The sequence below is a fragment of the Astyanax mexicanus genome, chromosome 8 (genome assembly GCF_023375975.1).
Source record: "Astyanax mexicanus isolate ESR-SI-001 chromosome 8, AstMex3_surface, whole genome shotgun sequence".
In the NCBI taxonomy this organism is placed as follows: domain Eukaryota; kingdom Metazoa; phylum Chordata; class Actinopteri; order Characiformes; family Acestrorhamphidae; genus Astyanax; species Astyanax mexicanus.
The window spans coordinates 44429034-44456860 of record NC_064415.1 but is presented as its reverse complement, the minus strand read 5'-3'; the positions used below and the strand labels follow the sequence as shown (position 1 = coordinate 44456860).

The following is a 27827-nucleotide window of genomic DNA, read 5'->3' as shown; positions in this document are numbered from 1 at the left end:
AATAAGAGAATCCCTTGTATATTTTTAGATTTCCATGGTAATAACATTTAATTGCCTTTAATAAAGAGCACCTCAAATATTTTTTAAGAGATACACATGTTCAGAGAAATTCTTCATGGCCTAGGAAAAAAAGCCTGTAGAATCTGGGTCTCGCTTTAATGTTCATGTTCTATATTTACGATCTGTGATCTGTTAACACAGGCACAGAACCAGTTTCTAAATCTGATTAGCAGCTCATTTACAAAATTGAAAGCATGGGATTTCATCCTTCACTGTAAATAACAATGCAGTGACCAGAATCATGTGAACCGTGTGTGTGTGTGTGTGTGTGTGTGTGTGAAAAGCAGACTGTCTCTATATTACAATACTGTACAGTGCTATCGTGTTTTTTTCTGAAGACTGCAGGACAGGGCTCAGAATCACTACAAAATAACCGCAGGATACCTTCAAACCCCCTTTTAAACAATATTTTAAACATACAAAAATGCTAAATAGTAGATACAAAAATGCTTAAAAAGGTATGCATTTATCTGCAGTTATAAAGTTTTACAATTGTATGAATTTATTATATTTTTAATCGTAATATTTGGTTGATCAGTTCTGTTCAATTCAAAATATTAAAAACATAACTTGATGGAAATAAATTGATGGAATATTTTTACCAGCTTGGTTTCCATATATGAACTGGGGTAGCTTTGAAAACTTTCAAGGCTATTGGCTGTTCAATAACATACATACAGACTTTTATTTAGCTTAAAAAAAAGTCTAAAATGAACAATCTGGAGATAAAAGAGCAAAATCCTCATTGTAGAACTTTTATTCCATTATTTGAAGAGATAAACAGATTACAATATGAAACATATAATTAAGAGTATATTAAGAGTGAGGGTCTCAGAGCATCTGGGACTCAAGCTAAGCTCTGACAGCACAGAAATACACAGACTGATGGACTGAAAGAACAGCTACACCAAGAAAAAGAGCAGGTCACTCTATTCCACCTCTCTGTCATCTGCAGCGGGAGAATACAAGAAGAATGTGTGTGTTTGTGTGAAACTGTTCATCCTCTGCTCTCAGCGGAACTGCAGAGGACTTATACGCAGACCAATTACGTCCTTACCGATCTCGGTCACCTAGGAGACAGATAAATAAAATGTTTTAAAAATGTATACTCCAGCAAATAGCATTGGGGCTAGTAAGGTAATGTCTATACTGTCTGTACTCCAACTATACTAATGTATAGAGAACTACAGTTAAGGACAGTGACTGACCTGTGTGACCCGGCAGACCTGGCCTTTGTACGTTGGGCAGTAGCAGGCACCAGAGAGCGGACACTTCTCCACAGGACGTCCACGGTACAGCGGGGTAAAGGATGCAGCACAAAGATCAAAGGGGTTATGGGGGTCATAGTTAAGCTGGTGGGCGTCCGTCAGGGTCTTCTCGCACGCAGCCAGAATCTTACGTGTCTGAAACAGAAGAGATGTCCTTCAGCAAAGACACAAAGGCAGAGAGAGAGAGAGGCAAAGATGAAGACAGAAGTACACATTAACAGCGAGAGACAGACATGCGTACCTGCTGTGCAACCTCAGGTTTGGGTCCGAGCTCAAGGAGGCGTCGTGCGAAACCTGCTGCTGTTTTGAAGTTTCGCAGTTTGAAGAAGAGATTAAGCGCTGTTCGCAACACCAGCACCATGTGCACCGGCTGCAGGTTACAGTGGGTGAAGTACGCTGCCATCTATACACACACACACACACAAACACACACAGAATTAAAGAAATGTTATAATACAATTTAAATTTTATCTAAATCAGTGGAAAAACAGTGGCACACAGCAATCAGCAGGGTCCAAGCACTGGCATCAGTGCATAGACATGTCAGTGTGTAGTACCTCACACAGCCTCTTTTGCTGATCTAGTGTGTCTTTAGGTAGTTTCTTGCGCTCCGTTTCCATGGTGAGACCCACAATATACTCTTTGCAAATAGTGATCAACTGCTGAGCCTGAAATACAACATAAATCATGACAATAATTTACCCACAACTTTTTTTTTTTTTAGTACATAATGTGGTCATTACATGTCAGTCTTCATGACTAACAATGTATTGTAAGTCATCATCTTTTTGTTAAATTACACACCTCTGCGATTTCCTGTTTGTTGTCCACCACCAGCAGAGGAACGGACAGCAGAATGACCCTGAAGCGCTCCACAGCCTCCTCAAAGCGCCCAGCTGTGGTCAGCTGGTAGCACTGCTGCAGACGGGCAATGAGGTCAGCAAGGCGCAGGCCCACCGCAGGCAGTCCACCCTTCAGCCCACAGTCCTTCCAGTTTCTCTGGGGGTTACCTTGCAGGCAGGGGAGTGACGGCAGACCCAGATAACACGTCCGACCGCGGGAGAAGGTCTGTAGGAACAGCTGTTTATATGGCCCAAATTGGACCACTCCAACCTGATCATGCAGTAACTACAGAAGACGGAAAGAGACAGTAGTACAGAGAGTAACCAGTCATGTCTGAATAATAACACTATTACTTATTAATAATTAGTAACTGAAGTATTCAAAAACTGCTGAGCTCCTTACCCGCATGGCAGTTTCGAAGGACCCAGCAAGCATGTGATCGACGGGCAGCTGGGAGTTATTACACCACATCTGGGTGGGACTAACACCTTTGGTAGGTGGAACAAAGAAACCTTCTCCTTCAGCTCCTCCTCCTGCACCAGCAGGTACGTCCTATAGATCAAGAGAGCAATTGTAATTCTGTGATTTTATTGTAGTTTGATCAGGGGTGCCTAAACCTTTGGAAAGGCTACACAAATGCAGCTTTGTGGGTTGTTTAAATAAAAATAAAGTATGTAAAATGCAAACAGATCAGTATACCAGTTCTGGGGGCAGGTCCAGGTCCTCCTCCACCTCCCAGCCTCCGCCTTCCTCCTTCCCTACACCTACATCATCCCCTAGACCATCCTGAGCGTCCATAAAGCCGTCTACACAAGCAGACAAACTTGATTAAATGAATATGAACCAGCAAAAAACAAAACTGACTGACCAAAGAGAGAGAACTGACCTTCATCCAGGTGTAGTTCAGCATCCTCTCCCCAACCTTCTCCTCCAGGTGCATCCATGTCCAGATCAGCCGCCATTTGACCAGCTCTCCCTGAAAACAACAGCAAAGGATCTTTATAATCAAATACAAGTTTACTTCAGGTGTCAGGCTGACCGTAGCAAAAACTCAATTCAGGTTTCATTAGGTTATTTTCATAACTAGGTTTTACCGCTGAATTCCTTTTAACACTAAATAAATCTAATTGGATACTAAATAAAGACACTGAATTATTCATAGTGGATGAAGTAAGGTAGAGTCGATACTAAGAGATGTTGTGCTCTGGAGGCTGAGTCGTCATTTGGAACGGCAATATAGTTGCTTATCTAAACTAAAGGTAGACCAGAACGTGAAATCCATAAAAGCAATTAGAGCAGACAATGGTGACATTACATAGAACCCACATTTAATCAATTAAACTTATCGAGATTTCTATTAAAATCTCTACTCAGCACGGTCCAAGAGCAGGGTAAATATTGAAGCTTATCCTGATCAGATTTTTAAAGCTGCCACCGTTTTTTGAGAAGGAGTTTGGGGAGGCGATTCAGTCTACGCCTTCTGGCAAGGCCCAGGACTGGACAGATATTCTGTGGAGAAATTCTGGCCTGAGTTATCACCTTTCTGAAATCCATAACAGACACAAACATTCTGTAAAATCTGGTCCTCAGTCTGGAAAACACTGGACAACCTGTGATTTTTCCTTTTGTATCACAGCTGTCTTATATTTTATTTTTCCCTATTATTTACTTATTTATTTTTTCTCTTTTTTTCCCCATTTATTTAAGTTCAAGTACTATGTTAACCCCCCTCTGATATTGATGTGGCAAGAGATTTTAAATCTGTTCTGATACAACTGTAATGTTTGTAAAATTCAATACAGATATAATTACCAAAAAAAAGTCGATACTAACAATACTGCTCAGTTTTACACACTTGGAAGCAAACCTTCATAGCTGAATTATGTATTATGTATAGTAGATTCTGAACAACGCATCATGGTTACTAAACAAATTAAATACTAAACAATTTACAGCAGATACTGCTCAGTTCCTCACCCTTGGCAGCGATGGCTCCCTCAAAGAAACCCTTTGAAACTGTGAGCAGGGGCCAGTTAGTGTCCAGTGGATTAATGGGGGGAGGAGGTTGCAGCAGCTGGGCATTAGGGTCCACCTCTGGAATCTAGAACACAACACACACCACTGTTAATTTTCTGTACAGAAAAAGGTGTTTGTCAGTGTGTCTGTAAAATTAGCTCTTACCATCTCCTTCTCCAGGTCAAAGGTCTCCTTCAGGGCTTCAGCCTCTTCATCCATGCCATGAGTTGCAGCAGTCAAATAGGCCAAAGACTCTAAACACACACACAAGACCATGTAAACATTTGAGCTGCTTTTAGTCAGATTACACATTTTAGTGATTTACTGATTCATATGGGTCAGTTTATGGAATTGTGGCATTAGGTGACAATGTTTAGAGCGTGTAATTGTTTATGTGTACTTACTCTGCCCACAGTTTTTGAGGATACGAACTCTCTCGCTGACATCTCCCAGATACAGAGCACCCTGATAATGACCACTCATATCCTTCCTGATCTCAGCTACAATACACAGACACAAACGAGCAGGTTAAACTACAAACAGGTTAAAGTAGCAGGCAGGAAGTGTGTAACTGGTAGAAATAGTATTTTCCCCATATGTAATAACAATAATCATTAAGCAACTTCTATGACATACTTGCCTTTAAATCCTTATTCTATTGCAATAGAAAAAAAACCACTCACCAATCTTCATCATCTTCCTTAGTTTGGCCAGGTTGCCAGTGATCAAATAGAGGAAAGTGAGTTTGTCAAAGTTTTTGGTTCTTTGATAGCACATCTCCACCACCTGGTGGTGACCCTGCAGTAGAGCAGCCTCGCCTAGGCGCTCCCAGCAGCTCCGCTCATCTAGGGCCTTTGCTGCTTCCAGCGCCACCTTCAAAACAAAGGAAAAATTCAGTTCAAGCTCTATTACCCCTCAAAAAAATATTTATTTTACCGCCTAGTGTCATTCCCACCTGCACGTCTTTTGTGGTACATTAGTGGAAAACATTTATTTGGAATACATAATTTATGTATTCATCAATAGGTTTTGTCTTCTGTTCACAAATGAGTCTAACCCAGCCCTCCTGCAGTGAAACTGCTGGATCTATTTTACCAGGATATACACTTCAGCTCATGTTCCCATTAAACCTCAAACCAGTTTCATTACATTACCGCCACATTAGTGGGTTTGTTTTTTTAAATACAGTCTGCTAAGTCATTTAGACATTATAAGTAGGAAGGGTCAAAACTGCTCACCTCAATGTTTCCACACTCCAGAGCCAGACTGAAGCGTGTTTTCTCGTCCTTTACGAAGTGTAGCGCAACCTCTGGGTAGCCCTTTTTCTGAAGGTAGGCAATAATGGACTGTCCCACCAGCTTAGCGTTACGCACCATGTGCAGCACCTGAGGAAACACAGTATACAGAGTGGGTACAATTAATCAAAGTAACAGAGTGCAGATTTGGGGTGTTTAAAGAGATGTTTAGGCAGCTTGGGCTGATGTATAAAAAGAACAAAAACTTTAACAAAAGAAACTCTAAACAAAGTACACTTAAGCAGGCATTACTGACCTCTTCATACTTGCGGTTGACGAGAGCGAGTTTAAAGCGATACTCCGTGGGGTCGATGTTAAGCACTCGAGGTCTGCACTCACGGTCCAGACAGTACACACTGTTCCCCCTTACACGGGTCACATAGATGGGCAAATCCAGTGTGCGGATTATACCGTGATCACTGTAAGAAAAAAAACAACTAATTCAACCTCAGCAAAATGATTATATTAACAAAAAGCCGAATGACTGCTAAACTGCAGAAGACTAAATGGGTGGAGATAAACTGCTGTAGGTCAAATGCATTAACAGAATTTCTAAAGGAATGTGTTTGTGGCTTATTACCCGGAGGTGAGGGCATATTTGATGTGGTTGGAGGTGGTGTAGATGAACACTCCACTCTCGTCCCAAGCGCCGCTCTTCACGCGGATGTTCTCATGAATGTTACACAGACTTTCCAGCTTCCTGTTACAGATCATGATGGCTGTCGAACAAACAAGTCTGAGTTAATCAAATACCGCCATTGACTTTACATTATCATTCCTACAACAATAACCATCAGTATAATATAAATATATATAAAAAGAGAGAAATAAAAGAAATAGAAAAACTGTTTGACAATCAATCAATGTGTTTGATGGTTAAGTATGTCAATTCATACATACAATTTACACTGTGTGTCTTTGGACAGGAAGACTGAAGTCAAACTTCACAGCCCATTCCATACATGATGTTATGATTACTTTTTGTTTGTTTTCGTATAGCTCAACATTTCGGTGTGAATTCAGGCAGAAACTTAGTTATTACTGTAGAAAGATATACATATTCACTTAAAACTGTAATTATGGGAAAAAAAAAAACAATAATGATTGTTCTATGTCCTAAAGCTAAATTCTGATGGCACTGTGATTAGAAATTATAAACATTATTTTGGTCACAACTTAAATGTAAAACATGCTTTAAATAGCTTTATTCCTTTGCTGTGGCAGAAAAGAAACTTGCAAACATTTAAATCATGTAAAATAGGCTGTTGCTGCATTACCATGTTTGGCCAGCAGGGCTACGTGGCTGGTGTCTGCACTCCACACCACGTATTTGACCTTGGCAATTTTCACAGTGGCCAGGGAGCGTTTCTGCTGGACGTCAAACAAAGTGACTCCATCAGCATCACGCAGCAGCAGAGAACCTGTCCCAGCGTAGAAAATCTCCTCACAGCTTGGAACCTGCACCTTCTTTACAATCTCATTCTTCAGGTTCTTGATCAGCAGCTGAAGAAAACAGAGCATAGACATAGAGTCATGATAAAGTCTCAGATGATTTTAAATCTTTCAGCCTCAGGCTATTCAGTAAATATAATCTACACACAAATATCCAATGACAATCATTAATTGTAAATGATACAACTGCTATAAAACAGTCTTACCGAGTGCATGCGGTCCAGAACAGCAAAGCGATTCCTTGCCACCCACACGGCGGTCAGCCCTGAGGATCGCTTTCCCTCTGGAGCTACAGAGACAAACAGAAATACAGTATAAACAAACCAGTAATGTGCATAAAGTAAAATTAAGAGCAGTGAAGCAAACAGAATATTCTCACCATCAGGATTCTGGGAGTCGCTCTCTCGTGGGATTGAGTACAGGTCGTATGTGCTGTTCTCCAGGTTGGTGGCTCTCTGTAGACGAGACAAGACAAAAACACATTTTTTACACATCGTTTACACAGCTATTTCAAATTAATTTAGGAATATGAGCTTCAGTTAACTTGTTAGCCACATGAGTGTCATTGCTCAGGTGTGACGAAGAACACGGGCAAATGCGGCAGTAACGGCTTTAATGAAAATCAGTGTGTTTTTAGTACTCACAGTGCACAGAAGCACAGCATTCTCCGCAGGGTTGTAGGACATACTGAACACGGGAAACTTAGAACCACTGGGGGAGAGACAAAACGATGAGTTGTTGAAACATTTTTAAAACAGAGAGAAAGAGTGTGTTAAAGAGAGTGAAAATGATACCTGCGCAGCTGCATGACGGCAGTGTCTTTGCTGCTGTTGAAGTCGAGTTGACGCAGGAAGCGGTCTTTCACGTAGTAAAGCATATTACCATACACTGCGTACGCAGGACGCTCTCGCTCCAGCTTAAACACCAGCATACCACTATCATGACCTGAAACACACACACACTCACTCACTCTGAGTCTATTTACATCTAACTCACACAGGGCTAAACTGATGGGGCTGAATGGGTGGGGATACACTGCTGTAAACTTTCTCACATTCTATTAAATCTCTTTACAACAAACAACAGAGATGAGTCAAATCCCTTAACCAATCAATAATGTCCTAAAACCCCTGTCCCACTCACCTGCAGCAAACAGGTTGAGGTTGGGGTGGGCTCCAAGCACCCAGAAGCGGTCATGGTCTCTGCGGAAGGTCTGAACCCCTGTCCTTTTGGACATGTCCCACACGCGGATGCTCTTATCCTCTGAGTTGGACAGAATCAGCTCCTGCCGAGGGTGGAACACAGCGCAGGACACGTTGTTGTAGTGCCCCCTGCAGGTGTCCAACTCCCACGCCTTTGACTCTGCAGAGAGGTGAGATGGTGGTAGAGTAAGAGCAGCAGGACCACATAAAAACAAACAAACAAACAAAAAAAAAACACGTTTGCCTTTCTCAGCATGTTTTTTGAACACACACAAACTCACCATTCATTCTCCAGATCTTCACCTGCCGATCATCAGCTCCCGACACAATGAGGGGCATGCTGGGGTGGAATGCTGCCCAGTTAACCCCTCGGTCATGACCCTGAGAACAAAGGTTAAACTCTTGTTTATATATTAGGCATTAAAACAGCCCACATAATTGTACAAACAGCCAGATATTATAACAGCATACGTTAATACATTTTTGAGACAGTCACTATGTGTTTAAAAGTAAGATTTAAAGGGGGGTTTAAAAAAAAAAAAAAAAAAAAAAAAACCAGGTACTTGACCTATCGCTCATCTGACCACTTAAAAATATCTCATTTGAATAAATTACCTACTTTGTGGGTAGAAGTGAGGAGAACTGCTTACAGTTATTTACTTTCAAATAGTTTTTTTCCCTTTTAATAAGGTAAGCAGCAATTTTATCATAAATGAGCACAGTACAGTTTTATATTAGTACAGGGAGCCTCACCTCAAGGACGTGTTTGACAACAGCATCAGAGGCACCAAACAGATCTACACCGGTAATGCCACGAACTTCTGTTTCCACAGCACCAGGAGACAGGTTCTTCTTCCTCAAACCTGGAAGGAACATTTACAGTCCGACGCACACAGGACCCGTTTATGAGATACACAGGAGAACGCGCGGCAGGAGGGAGTAAGGGAGGAGGGAAGAGAGAAGGAACATTATAGCACACATCCAAATTGTTCAAGATAACAAACCATATACCCTCACACTCACACAAAAATTAACCACATTTTAAATCCACACAGAGTATTTGTTGGGCTACTAAACACAAACAGGTACAGAGAACCACAGAACCCACTAATCTCTCCAAATTTTGACACCAAAACAGTCATGACCAGTGCTGGGTGATAGAGCTGAACGCTAGCAGAAAAACAGCTTGTTTGATTAACTATTATTATATGTATTTTTTTATGTATTATATGTATAACACAGCCATGTTTAATAGCAAATGTTGCCAATATTTTTACATTTTTATAAATAGATTGTATCTAAAACAAATTTAGCTTTTATCTGAACATTAGCTACTACCTACACTGCCTTTGTGTGTCCATAATTATAACACTGAAAAAAGATAAAAGGTAGCTACAAATGGCTAAAGTTGGAAACAGTGCTAACGAAAAGCAGCTAAAGCTAGATAAAGCTTTGGAAACACTGTATGACTTGTACAAATAAGGACATTTAACTGTGTTCATTATTTAGTTCATCACCCAACCCTGTAACAGTAACCCACACAACGATTGTCCTGGTGATTGGGTAAGAGTAGGTAATCACATGACCAGTGTAATCACATGACCAATAAACAGGGGAAGATAATAAGTAAGAGAAACAGAGAGAGCACTCTAAACCCCTTCAGGAAACTCAGAGCAGCACAGCTGATAATCAGATCAACAGTAGCGCTGTCAGACAACCATCACCCTGTCACTGGATCGTATTATTTCTGATGATAGTTGCTAACGCTAGCCAAATCTGTAAACTGAAAAACTGCTCAGGCTAACTCAGTTAACTGAAAAATTTAAAAGACTATCTATCTCTGAAACTATTAACTAATTTAAAAACAGCTAACTATAACAGTGCTAAGTCTACCACAGGACCCATTAAAATTCATATACCATATACCAGGCTGCACTGAGGAACAAACCACTGTCCTGAACTAAACACTGAACCCCCACTCAAGCGCACAGACTATAACTTTATGACTATAACTTTATAACTTATAACTTTATGAACTATGACTTCATAAAAATGCAGTAGGGTCTGGTGGCCAGGTGAAGGTAGCCCTTCTCTGAGTGTCCCCTGAGAACAGAGAGGTGGAAAAGAAAAGAAGTAGAGAGGAGGAGTGAGTGGAGAATGATCTCAGTACTGAAAGAACTGCTGTGAATAAAAGCCCAACAAAACCCGGAAGGACAACACGGAGCTGCACTAGGAACCAAAGTGCAGGAGTGGATGTTTCCATAAGGGCAATGGAACCAAGCTGAAGCGCAGGGAGGGGGAGGATGGATTTGGGTGGCGGACTGATGGGTGAAGGGGCAGAATGTGCTCTGGTGGGGCGCTGGGTGACCAAAGAGAGAGGATTAAGACATGCATGAGTTTATATGGAGTTATGCTTGGGGTGAGTCATGCATTCAGTACCACTGTGTTTATAGTAATTGTTTAGTGTAGTACTTAATTCAATTTCTTGGTAATTATTCATTAATCAAAACAGACAACAGATATAGATTGCCTTCTAACAAGTCTGGAGTTCATATCAGACATCAGCAATTGTGAAAACAACAAGTAAGATTATTTAAAATATAGTTTTAATTTTTCTATAATTTACCTGCTGCTATATTTCTATTATCTTAAACACCAGCCAAAACCTCTAACTCAAACAGCTAAATCTTGCTAACCCTTCTAACTTAAATAAGCTACCTAAAATTTTAAAATTACAATTTAATTTATTATATAATTATATTAGATTTTTTTATATATATAATTATAATTTATTATAAGTCTTGCTATTGATGCATCTTTTGTGAGAAGTGATTGGCTAGACTTTTCGTTCTAACTTCCCTAGAGGGCAGTGTAGAGCCTCCATTTTTTGTTTTAATCACTGCTTTAAGGTCCACACTTCAAAGTAGTAACACTTAAAAATAAACTACATTGCACTTTAGGCTTAAAATTTTATTTGTCACTAAATAAATTGCTAATGCATACAATCCCTAATATTATACACAAAACATGCATTATGTTAATATGTAAAGAAAAATGTAATTTAACCGCTTTAACCACCACAATCTGGTTAAAAACTTGCAACATGTTAAACATTAGGCACATAGCATCTAAAGCTTCTTTTTTATGTAATGCAAAAAAAGTATGTTTACTGTGCATGTTTGCGTACTTTAAAAGAGTAACACATGCACATTAGCATACCAGTCAAGAGTGCACTTCCAGTTTTAAAAATGTAGTGCTCTTTTTCTCTCCCAACTCATGCATTGTTATAATGGCCCTGTCTTACAGTCCATGCTACAGTAACACTGCTTTAAAGACAGTTTGTCAGAAACGTCGTCTCAGTGTGTCACTGAGAGTAGAGAAGGCAGTACAGAGGGTCAGGAGTTCCTGAAGTTTAAGACACATGCTTTAAATTCAAGTGTGTGAGTGCGTATGGAATGTTATTGGGTTATAGTAGTAGATTAATATTCAGCAAGAAAAAAGAGAAGCAAAGAAAGACATTAATTAATGACTTAGATCTCTGTTAAATCATGCAGAGAGACAAACAATTCTCACGGACTAAACTGAACTCAAACCTTCACCCACTCATCACTGCGCACAACTTTGTAATCACCTCACTCCCTATAACATTGTTATACAGAGTAATAAACTCTCTATGTAGATTCAAAGAGGCCATATCTGCACTTTTATTATAAAGGACAGTGCTAAACTGCTGTAGGTTAAACAAATCGGGCTAAACTGATTAAATGGGGCAGTTCATAATTTGGAATCTATGCATATGTCCAATACAAGCATATCAAAATAATTTTACATTTATTTAGTTTAATGAAAAGAGTGATTCCTGCTTTCTGTACAGCAGTGATTCAGTATTCAGGTTCAGGTTTGGGTGTGCAGTAGCTGTGAGAAGAGTTTATGTAAGCCCACAGAGATTCTTGCCTGTACACACACAGGAGAGGAGGAGATGAACACTACCTCTCTCCTCTCTGTCCACCCCAAACCCACCCCCACTCTCCCCAAACACACTCTGGCCCGTCCCACAGCCCTTACCGGAAATATCCCACACGCGCACGGTCTGGTCCAAACTGGCCGACACCACTAGGTCCTCCGACGGGTGGAACTGAGCGCACATCACATAATGATTATGGCCAGTCAGAACACTAAAAGAAAAAGAGAGAGAGATTATACACTGTTAAAAAAGCATGCATGGCTTAAAAATGTGGTACTTAAAAATGTGTTGCATTGTGGAGTTAAAACCGTGCATAAACACTCAGACAGACTATCACACTCACCACACACAAGTCCTGGATTGCCAGTTCCAGATGCGGATGGTCTGATCATCTGAGGCACTCAGGATCCATGGGTACTCCTGAAACAGAGAAACACAAATACAGAGGTTCAGAATGGAGCTCAAAAAACATATTAAACCTGTAATGTGATTATGATTGTTATATAAAACAGAGTATAGAGAACAACTCACATGGTGGAAGAAGGTAGTGCGGATGTAGTCCAGATGACCCAGCAGGGTGAAAAGACAGCGGCGAAGTTTATAATTCCACACCTGAGACAGACACACAGACACACACACATAGAAGGAGAGAAAGGGAGAGAGAGAGAGAGAGATCAATTGCATGTAGATATTGATCTAGAGTGCATCAAACTGTATAATGTATTTAACTACACTGTGTTCACCACATAGAGCCTGTGGTTTCACCTGGGTGTTGTTTCATTACAGACTATAAATCATCAGTTGATTTGTGTTTATCTGTGTTAGACCTTCTCTGATCATTCATTCATTTTAACAATTTTAACACTGCAGTGACCCTGAAATAATACCAGACAGCACCTTGTGATGGTGAAAGAAAGGGGTTTCTAATAAAGTGGACATTAACTCTGAAACGGTACTGCAACCCATAAAGCAGAAATTCCAGACCTTAATTTTGTAGTCGTCCCCGCCGGAAACAAACAGAGGCTGCTGTTTGTGGAAGTCAATCCCTCTGACTGGCCCTGCACAGCACAAACACACAGGTGTCACACTGCAGGCACAGATACAGTACATTCAGAGAGTAACAACTGGCAGTTTGGTCTTACCATCGTGTTCGTCAAACTTGTCAATGAGGGTGCACATGCGGTAGTCCCAAAGCTGAATGACCCCATTGTGCAAACTGGCGAGGATCCAGGGCCGCTTTGGATGGAAACTCAGCCCTGAAACAGACAATGGGTGTGAACCTATTTTAAACGAAAGATCCAGTTTTTGATTTGAAGCAAATACAGTTATGCCTTAGATGTTACAGTCTTTTTTATCAGTGGTTAATGGTAGTTACATATGTGTACTTTGCTACTGTACTTTTGAAATATTCCGGGCAAAAGTGCCGGAACCACAGCTCTGATATATCAGCTAACAGACTCCTGTGCTGACCAACACATACAGGAGTGATGTACAGAGGAAATGCCATCAACCCAAAGCCTCTGTTGCACTCTGATCCAACAACAGTTTTAATTTCAAGCAAAATATCTGTATAAATTAGGCATGCACAATGACATCAGAATCGGGTAAATATTTTAAACTGATACTTGCTGATGTAGACATTGACCATGCTACTTTACAATTTTATTTATTTTACAATTGTATTTCTTTTTATTACTTTCAATAGGTCTATGCCTTTTTTAATCTATTAATTTCAAAATGAGGATTCAAAGCTGTTATCAGTCTATGTAAGGACCAGTTAACGTAAATAATGTGAAACCAATGATGGAGACACCTTTCATTTTATTCACAGCTAAAAGATGAAATGTAAGGAAAATTAATACTACATTTGTTGCTAAAATTATACTAGGTTGTTTAGTCTCTCTGTTATAAATGTATATTTCGGGATCAACAGATATACAATACCAGTCAAAAGTTTGGACACACCTTCTCATTTAGTGTTTTTCTTCATTTATATATATTTATAACATTTCTTTTATACATTTTAGATTAATATTAACATTAAAACAATTAAGGGACACATATGAAATTATGTGTACATAGCAAACAAATAAAGTGTTTGTCCTCCACAATCCCCTGACCTAAACCTAAGTGAGCTGAACTATTGTTCAGCACCTATAGGAACTACTTCAGTACGCTTTAAAAAACTATTTAAAGTGACTCTACTTCATGAAGACACTGAGACTAAAATACCAAGAGTGTGCAGATCTGTCCTTAAAGCTAAATGTGGCTGGTTTGTAAAACATTTAATTTCACATGTTCCTGCACAGCTTTAATCTTTTCAATATTGCATTTACAATTTACAAAATAATAAGAAAGAAAACACTTTGAATGAGAAGAGGTGTGCCCAAAGATTTGACTGTTGCTGTGTATATGTATAATATTGAATATCGGTCTGAATTCTCACCTAATATTAAAAGTCTAATCGGTGCAAGTTGTGCATCTGTATTTTGAATGTTACAGAAGAAAAACACACTCAGGAATTTGATGCTAAATTTGTCATTCGAGTTAAATTCGAGAGCTCAAAAACTGAAGAAAAACTGACAAATTTGACAACTGAAAAGTTCCATACTTCACTATTAAGTGTATAAAATCTGACATCCATTTCACTTTAATTATATAGATAAATTAAACGGTAATATATTAAAGCTGTTTAATTGTACCGTGACAAGTCTCATACTTAACATTAGTTATGTAACTACAGGTTTAAGGATGCTAGAACTAGGCAGGGGAAGTTAATTAAGTTAATTAATAAAGTTAAAGTTAATTAACATAAATGCTTTTTAAGTAAATGTCGTTTTACATAAATATAAAAAACGTACCTACGTTAGTTAAAAATTATAACTGTATGCTATTTAAAATAATATTACACCAGCTGTCTTAAACTATTAACCCTTTTAACTCTAAAAACACTATAAGCTACAGAGTCTCACTGTGAAGCTAACCTGTGCTAAGCTAAAGCTATGCTAATCAGCTACCTCCTGATTCACAGGCCTCAGTGTTTGTGAATGCAGTTTAAACTCCTGATATTTCACACTATTTAAACATTTAAACAGAAAAAAGCACTTTAATAAGCCTGTGATTACCCCGATACATGTGTTTACGGGTGTTTTCTTTAGCTGTTTAGCTCGGGGTATTCTCAGTTAGCCTGTGTGATGCTAGGCCAGCTACCCGCTGCGGGTCCTGACTGAACTCACCCTTCACTCGGGCGGACTTGGTCTCGAACTTGGTCAGCATGTCGGACGGACTCTGCAGCCTCGCTGAGGGTCGGTTCACTCCAGTAAAATAATGGAATCGCCGCTAAAGCTCCGGTGTCGTAGCCGGTCTGATCCAACAGCAGCGGGCTGCTGGAGGTGCTGCGCTTCCGGAGCTGACACGTCTACACAAACCCGCTCACTCACACTCAGCTCCAGCGCTGCAGCGGAACCTCCACGTCACACTCAGTGTGGGCGAGTCCCAAATCCAGCACATGTCCCCTACCGAGGGGACTACACGGAAGAACCCTCCTTCTTCTTCTTCTTCTTGTTGTGGTTTTATTCCGGTTGGCAAACCAGCGTATTTGGTGCATTACCGCCACCTCTGGACTGGAGTGTGGATCAGGAATAGCTGACAACCCTCAAAACACACACACACACACACAAAATAAAAATAAAAATAAAAATGAAAATAAAAGGATAAAATGACTTATCCATTAATTCTTGTTAATTAATCATGTGTTTTTTTTATAGGAAAACTCACATGACCTGTGCTCAACTGCATTAAACTCTGAAAGTTAAAAGACGCCTTTTCTTTCTGTAGTTGGCTGATAAGTAGTTGCCTGTCTGTCTGGTATTTTGGACAATGAATCAAAACATGTTCTACAGTCTCCTGGCTGTCGCTGCACTCACAGGTCCCATCAACATCCTTCTTCATCTTATAAAGTGTACTTCTGAGCTTTGTGACCAAACCTCATTCTGGAGAACCTTCTTCTCTCTGTTTGTGTTTCTAGGCCTCCCCACTTCATTCTGAATGGCATGGTACTGCCTCCCTGTCTCTCCATCATTCCATATGCGTTGCCATTTACCACAGGTCCTGGCCTTGGCTACACTTTTGATCTCAGCCTTACTGTATTGCATTTCAAGCTCAACGCTGTCCTTCTTTAAGGCCTCCTTTGCTAGCTTGTCAGCCAACTCGTTGCCACTGACCCCTATGTGCGCCGGTACCCATAGAAAAACTGTAACGATTCCAGCCTTGGCCAGATTATTTGCTCTCTGCACTATATCATATATAAGGTCTGGCCTCGAATCAGACTGGCCATTCCTTATGCTCATAAGCGCTGAGCTGGAGTCAGATGCAACCACCACCTTCTGTGGCTTGTTGACCTCAACCCACCGTAGTGCCAACCATATTGCAATCAGCTCACCTGTATACACTGCCAGGTTATCATTCACTCTTTTCGCCATTACAGCCTGAACCCTTGGGATGGCATAGGCTACACCAACCTTTTCATCCATTTTAGACGCGTCTGTATAGATAACCACTGATTCGGCATAGTTTTCCCCCATGTACCACATCACGGTGCCAGACATCCCAAGTTGCAAAAGTTGATTTCAAGGAGGTTACCCAGGTTACTCAGTTTTTAGCCTACACTAGATTTACACTTCATTAAATTACTTAGTTTTCTTTATCAGTAAAAAGGGCATACACGCATTTTAACTTGGCAGTTGAATACAGGACCTTGTGTTAAAGGTCTTTAGGCCTACAAATAAGCTTTTTGAGAAAAGAGTCTTTTTGAGAATACAGGCTGTTTGTATATAGTTTGTTTGTTAAACTATTAACTTTTTTATATTTTAATTTAATAATCATATTTGTATTCTTACTTATTCCTATTTCCACTTTTGAGTATTATATTCACATCCTATGTCTAGATACTTTTTCACATAAAAGAGTTGTTGTATCAGTATAATTCTAATTTAACCAAGGTGGGGTATTGAAATTAATCACAATTAGATAATCTTTATTAATTTACATAAGCAAAGGATATTTTTTTAAAAAAATAGTATGCTTTAGTGTAAGTTTGAAGACACATGAAACATTTCTATTTTTTCCCCCCTCACACATCAATTTTAGCCAGTATCATTAGCTTAAAAAATATTAACATGTCCACCCGTTATGTTCTATTGCCCCCCCAAGCAAGTCAGTCTAGAACTAGGGCTGTGGTGCATACTATATTTACAAGGTCATTCAGGATTTTAGCAGTCTGATATATTGTTTTTTTAAGTCTGCCAGTTTTTGAAACAAAATGAGAATAGGAGATAATGCCCTGAGAAATAAACCTAGTGCCATTTAACTATTTCAACTAAATATCAAAAGAACAAATGATACACAGATTTGTCATATGCAAATGTTTATTCAGTATTGTCATTGTCTGCTGATACCTGTGCCTCTTGGATATTATAAGATTCACCATTGCACTGCCCTTTATCTGTTAGATTTTTTTTTGTAACTTTATTATTTTCCCCAGTTTTCACACTACCCCCTGTGAGGGACGATACAAAAAAGCTTAATGAACACAAACGGACAGTACAGACTGATACAAACGTGTAAAAAAAAAAAAAAAAGTAAATTAAGAATATGTTAGAGAATAAAGGCATATTTTAAAAAAATTTATATTTATCATCTACAGTTAGATGATATTCTGGGTTTGTTAGAGCACCAGCAGGCGCTAAAAATAGTTTTATACTGAAAAATTTACTCATTATGTCAACACAGAACAATATCATATGTTTAGGCATTGCAGATTAAATGAGTAAAGAATTTAAACTCCAAGTATTAACCTTTCAAACCTCTGCATGTAATTCCAGCATCAGCAACCAGTCAGCTCACAGTAGCAGTAATGCTTTAGCCTTTACTGCATAAAACCTGTTTACTACAGAAAAATGAACAAGTTTTACTCTCTTGCACATATTAAAAACAAGAATTGTTATGCTCGATTAGCTTTTTGTGCTAATAAGCACCTCCTCCTCCCCAACATTAGTAACTGATTGTTTTGTAAATTAAACTGTTAATTTCACACAGTGCATCTCATAATTTTATATTTTAGTGTATAGTATGTAATTTTTATAATAAACTTCTCCATAGAGATGAATGGTGGAGTAACAGCTCAGCACATTGTGATTTATTACTCCAGTCTGAAAGTGGAATTTCACTAATAGTGGGACATTATAAAAATGGTAATGTTGTATAAATGTAATAGTAACAAAAAGTCACAGTTTTCAAGGTTTTTTCAAATAAAAAAATTGTATTAATGAAATTGATAAAAAATTTATGCTGTGTTCCATCAGAACCAAGTTATTAAATGCAGAGTATTCTAATAAGGACCCCTGAATGTTTGACTTCTAACCCAGTCAACTCGGGTGTGATCTTATTTTCATCTCAGACATCTCAGCAGTGTTATTCTAGCAGCTCTTACTGTAAACTAAATAATCACACATCAGATACATGTCTTGACTGAATGACATTCTGGGGTCAGAGATCAACAATGTTCATTTGATTTTTCACTGAACATGTCCCTTATTTAGTTATAAAAGAAATTATCTGTTGCACACGGCTCACCAGATTACATCACATTTACAACTGAACAGAGGATCTTTTCAACTGATACAAAAACACAGAGAACCAAAGAAAATTTGATTAATGTTTTTTATTTCTTCACTGTAGTTGCGTATTCTGTTCACAGTGTAGTGGACAGGTATAACTGTGTACTGTGAGGAAAGGTTGAGCTGATTTAAGTGCGTAGGTGTTCAATGAACTCCTGAGTGTTGAGGTTATGTGCTCTTCTCTCATTGAAATCTATGCTAACAACCATATCTACATACCTTAAACTCAGCTTTCAAAATAAAAGCACAATCTTTAAGAATTTTAATTTGAACATTCCCCCATTATCTGAGGTACAATGGTAGATAAATATCATTAAACACAACTCAGAGCTGAATCAGAGCATAATCATCTGTAAAATTACACTTTTACAATGAACTGGTATTAACAGGTTTGTAATGGAAGCAGGGTGTGTGTATTAATTCATCCCTACAGTATTTGCAGCATTTTAGTATACAGGTAATTACAATAGACAATATGGGTTTTCTATCGTTAAAGAAAAGCCATTTAGTCAAACAATGCTTACAGTAGAAGTCAATGGCTATGTAAGGGGGTGCTTTATTCTTTTTTGCTGCATGTTTAGGAAATGATTAATTACCAGACACAAATTTAGGTATTAAAGTCAAATAATAATAATAATAATAATATTTAATCAAAAATACTTATAATGGACAGCAATGGAACACAATTTTAGCATGGTCCCACTTGCTTCTATAATAAGTCAGATTCAAAGCAACATTGTTAAAATTATATTAGTCTGAGATAATCAATCATTTGCTACAAATAAAGCAGATTAGGATGAACATCTTTAAAGCATCTGCTCACTGAACCCTATTATAAGTGAGTTTTAGATAAATGGTTTTCTGTTCTTATCCAGGCTCATGTTGAAATGATTGTCTGTAGTAATTGACCGTATGCTACTGCTAATGCTACTGTACAGATTTCACTTTTAAAACCACTGGATTATACCTTTAATATTGCAAAAATGCCTAATATGTCCACTTGTAAAGAATTTCAGAAGGCAAAACAGATCAGACGCATCACTTCTATCCACTTTTAGATGATCAAAACATCATCCAGCATACAATTCACTGTAATCAGACAAAAGGAAAATACACAAGGCTACCTAAACCATGCTAATCAGGCTCACTCAGGGAGAAAAGTGAAAACCACTTAATTTTAAAGGCTGAAATATTAAGAAAATCAGTTTTGGTCACTGATTAATTATGAAAAAGAAACGGAACAATGATTCAGCATGTTTAAAAAAAATAAACATGCTGAAAATATAATGTATAAAAATTATTAACCATTTAAATTACAGCTTATTAATTTCGCAGTTGCTATAATTATTGATCCAGTGTCCCTCCTTGGAGTCACACTTTAAAATCCCATTCGCTCACCTCCCACGGTGTTCTCATCTCTATCTTTAACGGAACAGGCACGCGGTTCTAGCTGCTCGACTTGTCATCAGGTGAAAAAGTGCAAAATTAGTTACTATGAGCAAGTTGAACCACCAGAGTAAACCCCACCCTCACCCGCAGAAAGAATGTTACTGGGCTGCTCCAGCGTGACTACAGGGAACGAAGAGTGAGCAGAGGAGGGGGAGGCAGGTTTAGGGTTTGATGGGTGCAAACACACACACACATACAAACACTGCAGCCTCACATCACTGAACACTGATCAGCCCCGGCCGCACCCAGACCTCCGGGCAGGTGCAGTGACTCCGGGTCAAAGTTCAAACCAGGTGGCTAAGGAGACACAAAACATACACATTACATAGATCAGCATGAGAAAGGATGTATTAAAGTATAGTTCAGTAACAGAAAAGAAAATAAATTACCCCACCATAACTACAACACAAGACAACAAAATGTTTAAATAAAAGATCTAAGGTCCTAATCTGTCTATTACTTTATCCCATAAAGTCCACGTGTGCTGATCTACAGTACTTGGCCTGTGGCCTCGTGCCTACAACCGCAGCACAGCAGCGCCAATACTACAGGTTATAGCACTCCCTCTTGTGTATTACTGCTTAATTACAATTTTAATCATAAATGTTTACAGTTATGTGCCCACAATAACAAACAAACATGAATACGTTGCTCACTGAATTTCTGATTTAATTTTAAACTTGGCAACAACTGGGCTCTAATGGGTTTAAGTGGAATGGAAAACTTTGATATGAAGCTCCAAATGACTTTGGAAAAGCATGGACATTGTGGTTCAATTTCCCTCTGTTCTATAGGAATAAAACAAGACTTTCTGCCACGGCTTGGAAATGAGGGGATGGGTTGAAAGCTACACATCATACTGCAACCAGCCAGCAGAGGCAGTAGATCTGTTGTGACCTTACTTTTCAAAGACTTTTCAAACTGCATATGATGCATCATTCAAACACCAAACATGTTGGCTTATCAATTACATATGAGGTGAGCTGATTCATTATGGTTATCTACTAACTAATTTTTAACTATTGCTTCAAAGCCACATTTGCTCAGAAAGGTTACTTACTGCCTCTCCGGCGAGCTCTTTTGGTGGCTGTCCCAGATCCTGCAGCTGAGGAGAACAGCACACAGAAAAAGTTACATTTTGTCACTAAAATGTGCACTTGCAATTTGCAACTTTTTTTTGCTGCTGAATACAAAATAAACATTTGCTCTGTTCCAGTATTATCTATTAAATATAATTAATTTTATTCCAATCTTGGATAATTAATAGTTCATTTATGCATTATTAGTTCATTAGTGCACTATTAATGAACATTACATGTTTGATTAATCTGGTGAAAATACTACTTTTTATAATCGCAATATGAGTCCTTCTGATGAATAAACATTTACATAGATAAAATAGATAATTGTGTACATAATAAGGATACTTTACTTTACCTTCTGCATGAGTTCTAGAATGTTTTCAAATGTGCTCTCTTTTTCTCCTTGTCTCTCAAACTGGTTGCAGATCTCCCCCATTATTTTGTGCTGCTGTTCGTACCGGTGGAGGTCGTCAGGTGAGAGGGACTGTCTGTTACTGCTCAGCCACTCTGGGTACTATAAAAAACAAACAAACAAACAAACCAAAAATAAAACAAAAAATATTTAGCAAATAAAAATGCTATTTGTGAAAAATCTAATTTACACAATTGTTCTTTTGTACCTGATTGTAGTAAATTATCCAAAACATGTTTTAATCTATTGCTGATCACAAATACTACAAGACATTAGTCACAGTTGTGGGTGGGCAGAAACCAGCTTTATAATATAAGAGAAAGAATGAATGATTCTAAAGGCCAATTGATACTTCTGCATTGCGTTGTCGATGGCGTAGCCTGCGCAAGTGCTCTACATTTCTAGGGAGGTCCTTGCACAGTGCTGAGGATCATAGTGCACAAACGTCACCAAAGCTCTGCTGACTCAATAACTGCAGAGTTTCAAACCTGCTATCTACAAAGGGGGGAAACCACTACATATTAACCCCTACGGATTTATAAAGAAATGCATCAAAGCTCCTGTATGTGTAATGTGTACGTATTCCGATACTTCTGTCAATATCCTTTTTGTCTGTATTTGTCAACGTAGTGCATCAGGAGAACTCCCAAATTTTGTGTTTAACCAAATGTATTTTTGTCCATGACTAACCTTCTCTGTGATCTCTTTGAGGGAGGGGTAGAGGACATCTTTTGACAGGAGGTTCTGCATAATAGACTGCATGATTGGCAGAATGTTCCCATCTTCCCCTGCGCCTTCACCATCCTCCAATCCTAACCCTTCTAGAGTTTTTGCTAGATCATCTCCAGCCAGTCCAGCGGCCTTAAAGCATAATTGCAACAACAAAACAATGATGATGATGCAATACTTAAGCAATACCTAAGAAACAAGAATTTAAAAGAGGCAACAGCATAATTCTAAGAAAGATGCTTCTTTAATAAATAAATCATCAGGATAAACAGTCTACATGTATTTATATATGTACAGTTGTGTGCCAACATTGTGTAAACTCGTTTTTACTTAGTGTTGCTGGTTTTACTGTTTCTCAATTGGTTAAATTCAGTCCATATACAGTAATTTTGAATTAGAAAGTGCAGATGTTACTTTACACTCAGAACAACTGATACATGGGGTTTTAGATGGTCAATGTTAAAATGTTCAAATAAACAAAATATAAACAGAAATAATTAGGTATCATGATTGGCTAATAAAAGCTGTGTGTGACTCAGGGGTCAGTGTAATGTGCGCTGAAGGGTAAAGTACCTGCAGGTTGTCTGCGTTTTTGGCTAATCCGCTCAGCGTCTCTTTAAGGCAGGATGTGAACTCTTGCTGAGAAGCAGGATCTGTGCCTAAAATCCCAGAATAAACCAGCTACAGTTACACTACCTTAAAGGGATAGTTCGGTATTTTTGACATGAGTCTGTATGGCATCATCATAACCAGTGTCGTGCATCCACACTGACTTACCCCCCACAGCGTCCTGTGAGCCGAGTTCTTGTCCAGTTTAGGTCAAAGCGAAAGTAGTCCGGCATGTTTGCTGGGGTCAGGAAAATAACTCCTTTTTCTTCCCAAAGCAGTACGTGTTCAAAAGAGTGATTTATTTACATCACAAAAAACTAACCCTGCAAAAGTCACGCCTCGTAAATCGCTTGGGTCCTACTTTCTCTCATTTCGTATCAGTGCGCGTTAGGGGTGTACTATACCGTATCGTTCACGATAATACCGGTATAATTTTTAAAACGGTAAAAAAAAAAAATATCGCGATATTAGCGGTATTCTGCGTTGTTTACGTATGTACGTCATACAGTTACGCGTGTGGCGTACGTTCATTACGTGGGGCGTTTGGACACAGCAACAAGTATGTCAGAAAGCGGCTCTGCTGTGGAGAAGCCCGTTCGGAATAGGAGAGCCAGTTAAGTAGTGTGGCAGTGATTTGGTGACAAAATATCTGATACACACTGTAATATGTAAGGTATGTCCGAAGCGCATAATATCAAAACAGAAACACCCAGTTCAGTAAGAGGAAAGCCAAAAAAGTCGCGGAGTGACTGCAGTGGCCAGTGTGAGTAACGCTACTCCAAGCAGACAAGTCTACGCTGATTCAGCACAACATCGCCACAGCTTTGGAAATATACACTCCCTATGACAGAAAGAGCAAACGCTGGAAATAAATTACTGAATTATCGCATTTTGTTTAGCTTTAGGATATGATTTGTTTAGGATATGATGCCAATTTAAACTGTTGAGAAGAAAGGCTTTACCAAACGCAGCCAAACACAAAGGTACCGAGCAAGTAATGAAAAATAGTGGACATATTACTTCAGCGATGTGAAATTCGTAATCCTACCGTTTCTAAAAACTGCAGAGTCCTCGCTGTGCGGTTAGATATATTGTTAAACAATAATGTGCGCTTCTGTTTCCTTCACGTTTGAACTTTAGAGTCCTTATTTCAGTCAGAAACTCGCGTTTAAGTTTAATCCACTGTCTGAGTTTCTCCGTGGCTCTGCGGCTATCAACGCTTGAGCTTGTAAACAATGTTTTGAATCACGGATCATTGACTTGTGAATAGATTCACTCAGTGAGTCGACTCCTCACTCAACCCAAAGCGTCTGAAAATCAAACAGATCACATGATAATTCCCTATATCCGTGGAGTTAAATGTTCAAAATTTCTTGCATATATATATATATATATATATATATATATATATATATATATATATATATATATATATATATATATTTGTCATCTGTATGTTTAGTTTATATTTGTTCTTCTGTTGACTTTGAAGCTTTAGAATATTTTAGTATAATTTGTTGCAGGTAAAATTTTAAATCATGCAAATTTTTTTTAAGGAGTTTGTGATATTTGTTACATTAGAGTCTTGAAAAGGCAAAAAAATGTAATATTTAAGTGTGAAATGCATTTATACTAAATAAAGCTTAGACATAATTTTTTTTTCTGCAATACTGTTTTCTTGAAATTAATAAAATATCTTTGTTATATCGTCAAAAATATCGTTATCGCGATATTTCCCTGAAATATCGTGATATTATTTTAGGGCCATATCGCCCACCCCTAGTGCGCGTCATTCTGACAGCGAGCTGCGCACGCGTCAACTTGTTCTGTGTTTTGGCAGTGCTTAGCAGCTGTGTTCAGACTAGCAACGCAAACGAGCTAACTTTAGGGAGAAGTCTATTGGCTTTTATAAGCTTTGTAAACACATATATATATATATAGCTAGGTGTGTGTGTGTGTGTGTTAAAATGGTGCGGACTTGTGACTATCCAGGCTGTAGCAACAAAGATGTGGCTGATTCTCCGCAGAGTTTTCATCGTTTTCCTGTGACTGATGTTGCTCTGAGGAAACTTTGGGTACTAGCGCTGGGCATCCATGTGGACACAAAAGTGGAAAAAATAAAAAAGCTTCGTGTTTGCAGTGCGCACTTCAGCGATGATGACTTTTTATCCACATGTCCTGGACAACGACAGATGAAGAAACGGATTCTGAAGAAATCTGCTGTCCCTGCACCCCAGGTAAATAAAACTGTAGCCTACCAATGTTCTCTACAGCATTCGCTCATAGCGTAAAAAAGTTCTCAACACACCAGCATTCAGGAGTGCAGGGAAGTCACTGTTGTTTGTGATGCAAGCAGCTGCCCCGCTGACATCCTCATCAATGGATAGGTCTTGCATCTCGGGCATAACTAACTCGTGGCAACAGTAGCATTCCACCTCGGTCTGCATTATTTCGCACTTGAAACAAGTGCACCAGGATTTGTCGGCCACCCTGGGTATCGCAGCTCCAGCAGTGGCTCCAGTTTCATCTTCCACCACTTCTCTGTCCACCCTCTCTCTTTCTGCCCGATCTAATTCCATTTGGCGAAGTTCAACATCTGTATACTCGGGTTCATAAAGATATCCCCGTGGCTCTGAGCGGTGATCAATGTTTTCCTCGTCACTCTCGTAGTCAGACATGTTCTCGAGGCGAGAAGTAAACAAAGCGACCCAAACACGTAGGCTAGCTGTCAGGTTGCAGCGCTGCGCGCATTGATATGGAACGAGAGAAAGTAGGACCCAAGTGATTTACGAGGCGTGACTTTTGCAGGGTTAGTTTTTTGTGATGTAAATAAATCACTCTTTTGAACACGTACTGCTTTGGGAAGAAAAAGGAGTTATTTTCCTGACCCCAGCAAACATGCCGGACTACTTTCGCTTTGACCTAAACTGGACAAGAACTCGGCTCACAGGACGCTGTGGGGGGTAAGTCAGTGTGGATGCACGACACTGGTTATGATGATGCCATACAGACTCATGTCAAAAATACCGAACTATCCCTTTAAGAACTACACAACAGATTCTGATGAACACCCAATGTAACACAGACAATCAGAAGTTCAGGTTTTTAAATCAGTGACCAGACTGGTTCATAAACACTGTTCAGTACTACTTGAGCACTAAATGATGTGGGGTTTGTGCAATCAGTTGTACTGAAGCAATTCTACTTGTGTGTTAACAAAGGTAACAAAAAAGTTCCAGGTATCCAGCATGCATGCAGACGTACCGACTTTCCCAGCAGCCTCTGACAGTTTATGGAAATGCTGCAGCAGCTCTGGCTCTTCCTGCGCCAGCTCAGCCATTGCCCTCTCCCACTCCTCCTTTGCCTGATTGGCCATCTCCCCCTCAAACAGAGACTCAAAGAACTGACTGTCTTCCAGCAGAGGGGGCTGCAGACACACACAAGCACAAACTGTCAGTGTTTTATACACACTGAATAACATAACAAAAAAAAAATCATGAGTTCTAATAATGTCAATTAAAAAAAAAGAAAGACCCAATAACATAAATATCACGTATAAATGAAATTATAAGAATTTTAACATTCAGAAGATTTAAAGGCATTAATATTTAAAAAGAGCAAAAGGTTAAATTATGACACAACTGATCCTTACATTTGGCCCTGCACTTTTAGCTTCTTCACTGGGAGCTGCAGCGGCTTCAGGAGCCGCACGGGGCGCGCTGTTCTTGTCAAAGTCATCGAGAGCACCTAAGAACGGAGTAATCAAGTTAATAATAAAACAATAAAATAAAATAAAAAACAACAATAAAAATGACTTGGTATGAATGTTATACTTTAGATTACACAGCAATTACATTCTGCCTTATGTTTACTATATATCCAGACAACTATTATATATTACTTGGGATATATGAAATTATTCATTAGATGCCTGAATAGTTCTGGACAAATAGTTAAACTGTTGTGTAATGTATTTATTGGTAGTCTATCTAGCATACAGTTATTACTGTTAGATGTTAGAACCACTCTGTCACTGCTGTTGCCCATAATAATACTAATTAAAAAATTAATAATATTAATAATAATACGATTTGTAAACATTTACATTACCATTTACCATTTATACTATTTATAATTAAATATCCATGTAAACCTGAGTTACAGTAGATATAAAAGTGATTCATAAACAATATAAACCTAATTAAACGTGTATGCGACCATTTTTTACACTGACTGCATGATAAAGAAGAGAAATTCCACTTTGTTCTTGAATCTGTCCGGTCCACCTTAAATGATAAAGCAGTTTTATTCTAATTCCTCAAACTAGTATAGTAACTGCTGTACTATTTAAGGTGGACCGAGTTATTTAAATAAACTCCAGTTTAGTGGTAAAACAACACCAGATATTTCAGTGCCGCGCACTGTCTTACTCCTCTGTGTTATTCTGAACCCTCACTAAACAGAAACCCTACCGGGCTGCCCAGTAAACCCAGTCCTTACTGTCCAGTAACTCGTCCAGCTCCGAGTCCGCGGCCTGCTGCTCTGCCATCTTCACTCCGCACTGAGCCCGGGGACGAAGTGACGCAGCAGCGGCGTCTCCGCCACAGTAAAAGTCCCCTAAAAAAACACAAAACACGACCAATAATCAATATTCAACAGCAGGTTTTAATAATAAAAACAGGCTTTCTTTTGTTTTAAAAATGTGTTATATTACTAAGATTTTATTTATGCCATTAAATATAAACAACCCATTACATTTAAAAACACGT

At 38.9% G+C, this 27827-nt stretch overlaps 2 protein-coding genes across 2 annotated transcripts; both read right to left on the bottom strand.

Annotated features, from left to right (window-relative positions):
• Positions 1-801: 801 nt before the first annotated feature.
• On the bottom strand, positions 802-15554 carry copa (COPI coat complex subunit alpha). The gene is made up of 29 exons (XM_007234367.4): positions 15337-15554; positions 13243-13356; positions 13085-13158; positions 12632-12712; positions 12444-12520; positions 12202-12311; positions 8890-8999; positions 8418-8517; positions 8078-8296; positions 7729-7879; positions 7579-7645; positions 7314-7389; positions 7141-7223; positions 6760-6985; positions 6063-6201; positions 5739-5901; positions 5426-5572; positions 4871-5060; positions 4592-4687; positions 4353-4441; positions 4149-4272; positions 3058-3147; positions 2871-2977; positions 2574-2723; positions 2133-2456; positions 1886-1996; positions 1570-1731; positions 1269-1463; positions 802-1130 (listed from the first exon to the last, which is right to left on the bottom strand). Exons 1-29 carry the CDS (start codon positions 15374-15376, stop codon positions 1071-1073), a joined length of 3675 nt encoding a protein of 1224 aa, XP_007234429.2. The 5' UTR covers positions 15377-15554; the 3' UTR covers positions 802-1070.
• Positions 15555-18806: 3252 nt separating this feature from the next.
• On the bottom strand, positions 18807-27661 carry pex19 (peroxisomal biogenesis factor 19). Its single transcript, XM_007234368.4, has 8 exons — positions 27559-27661; positions 26711-26805; positions 26323-26485; positions 23023-23108; positions 22411-22581; positions 21664-21822; positions 21287-21331; positions 18807-20523 (listed from the first exon to the last, which is right to left on the bottom strand). Exons 1-8 carry the CDS (start codon positions 27605-27607, stop codon positions 20437-20439), a joined length of 855 nt encoding a protein of 284 aa, XP_007234430.2. The 5' UTR covers positions 27608-27661; the 3' UTR covers positions 18807-20436.
• Between the last annotated feature and the right edge of the window lie 166 nt (positions 27662-27827).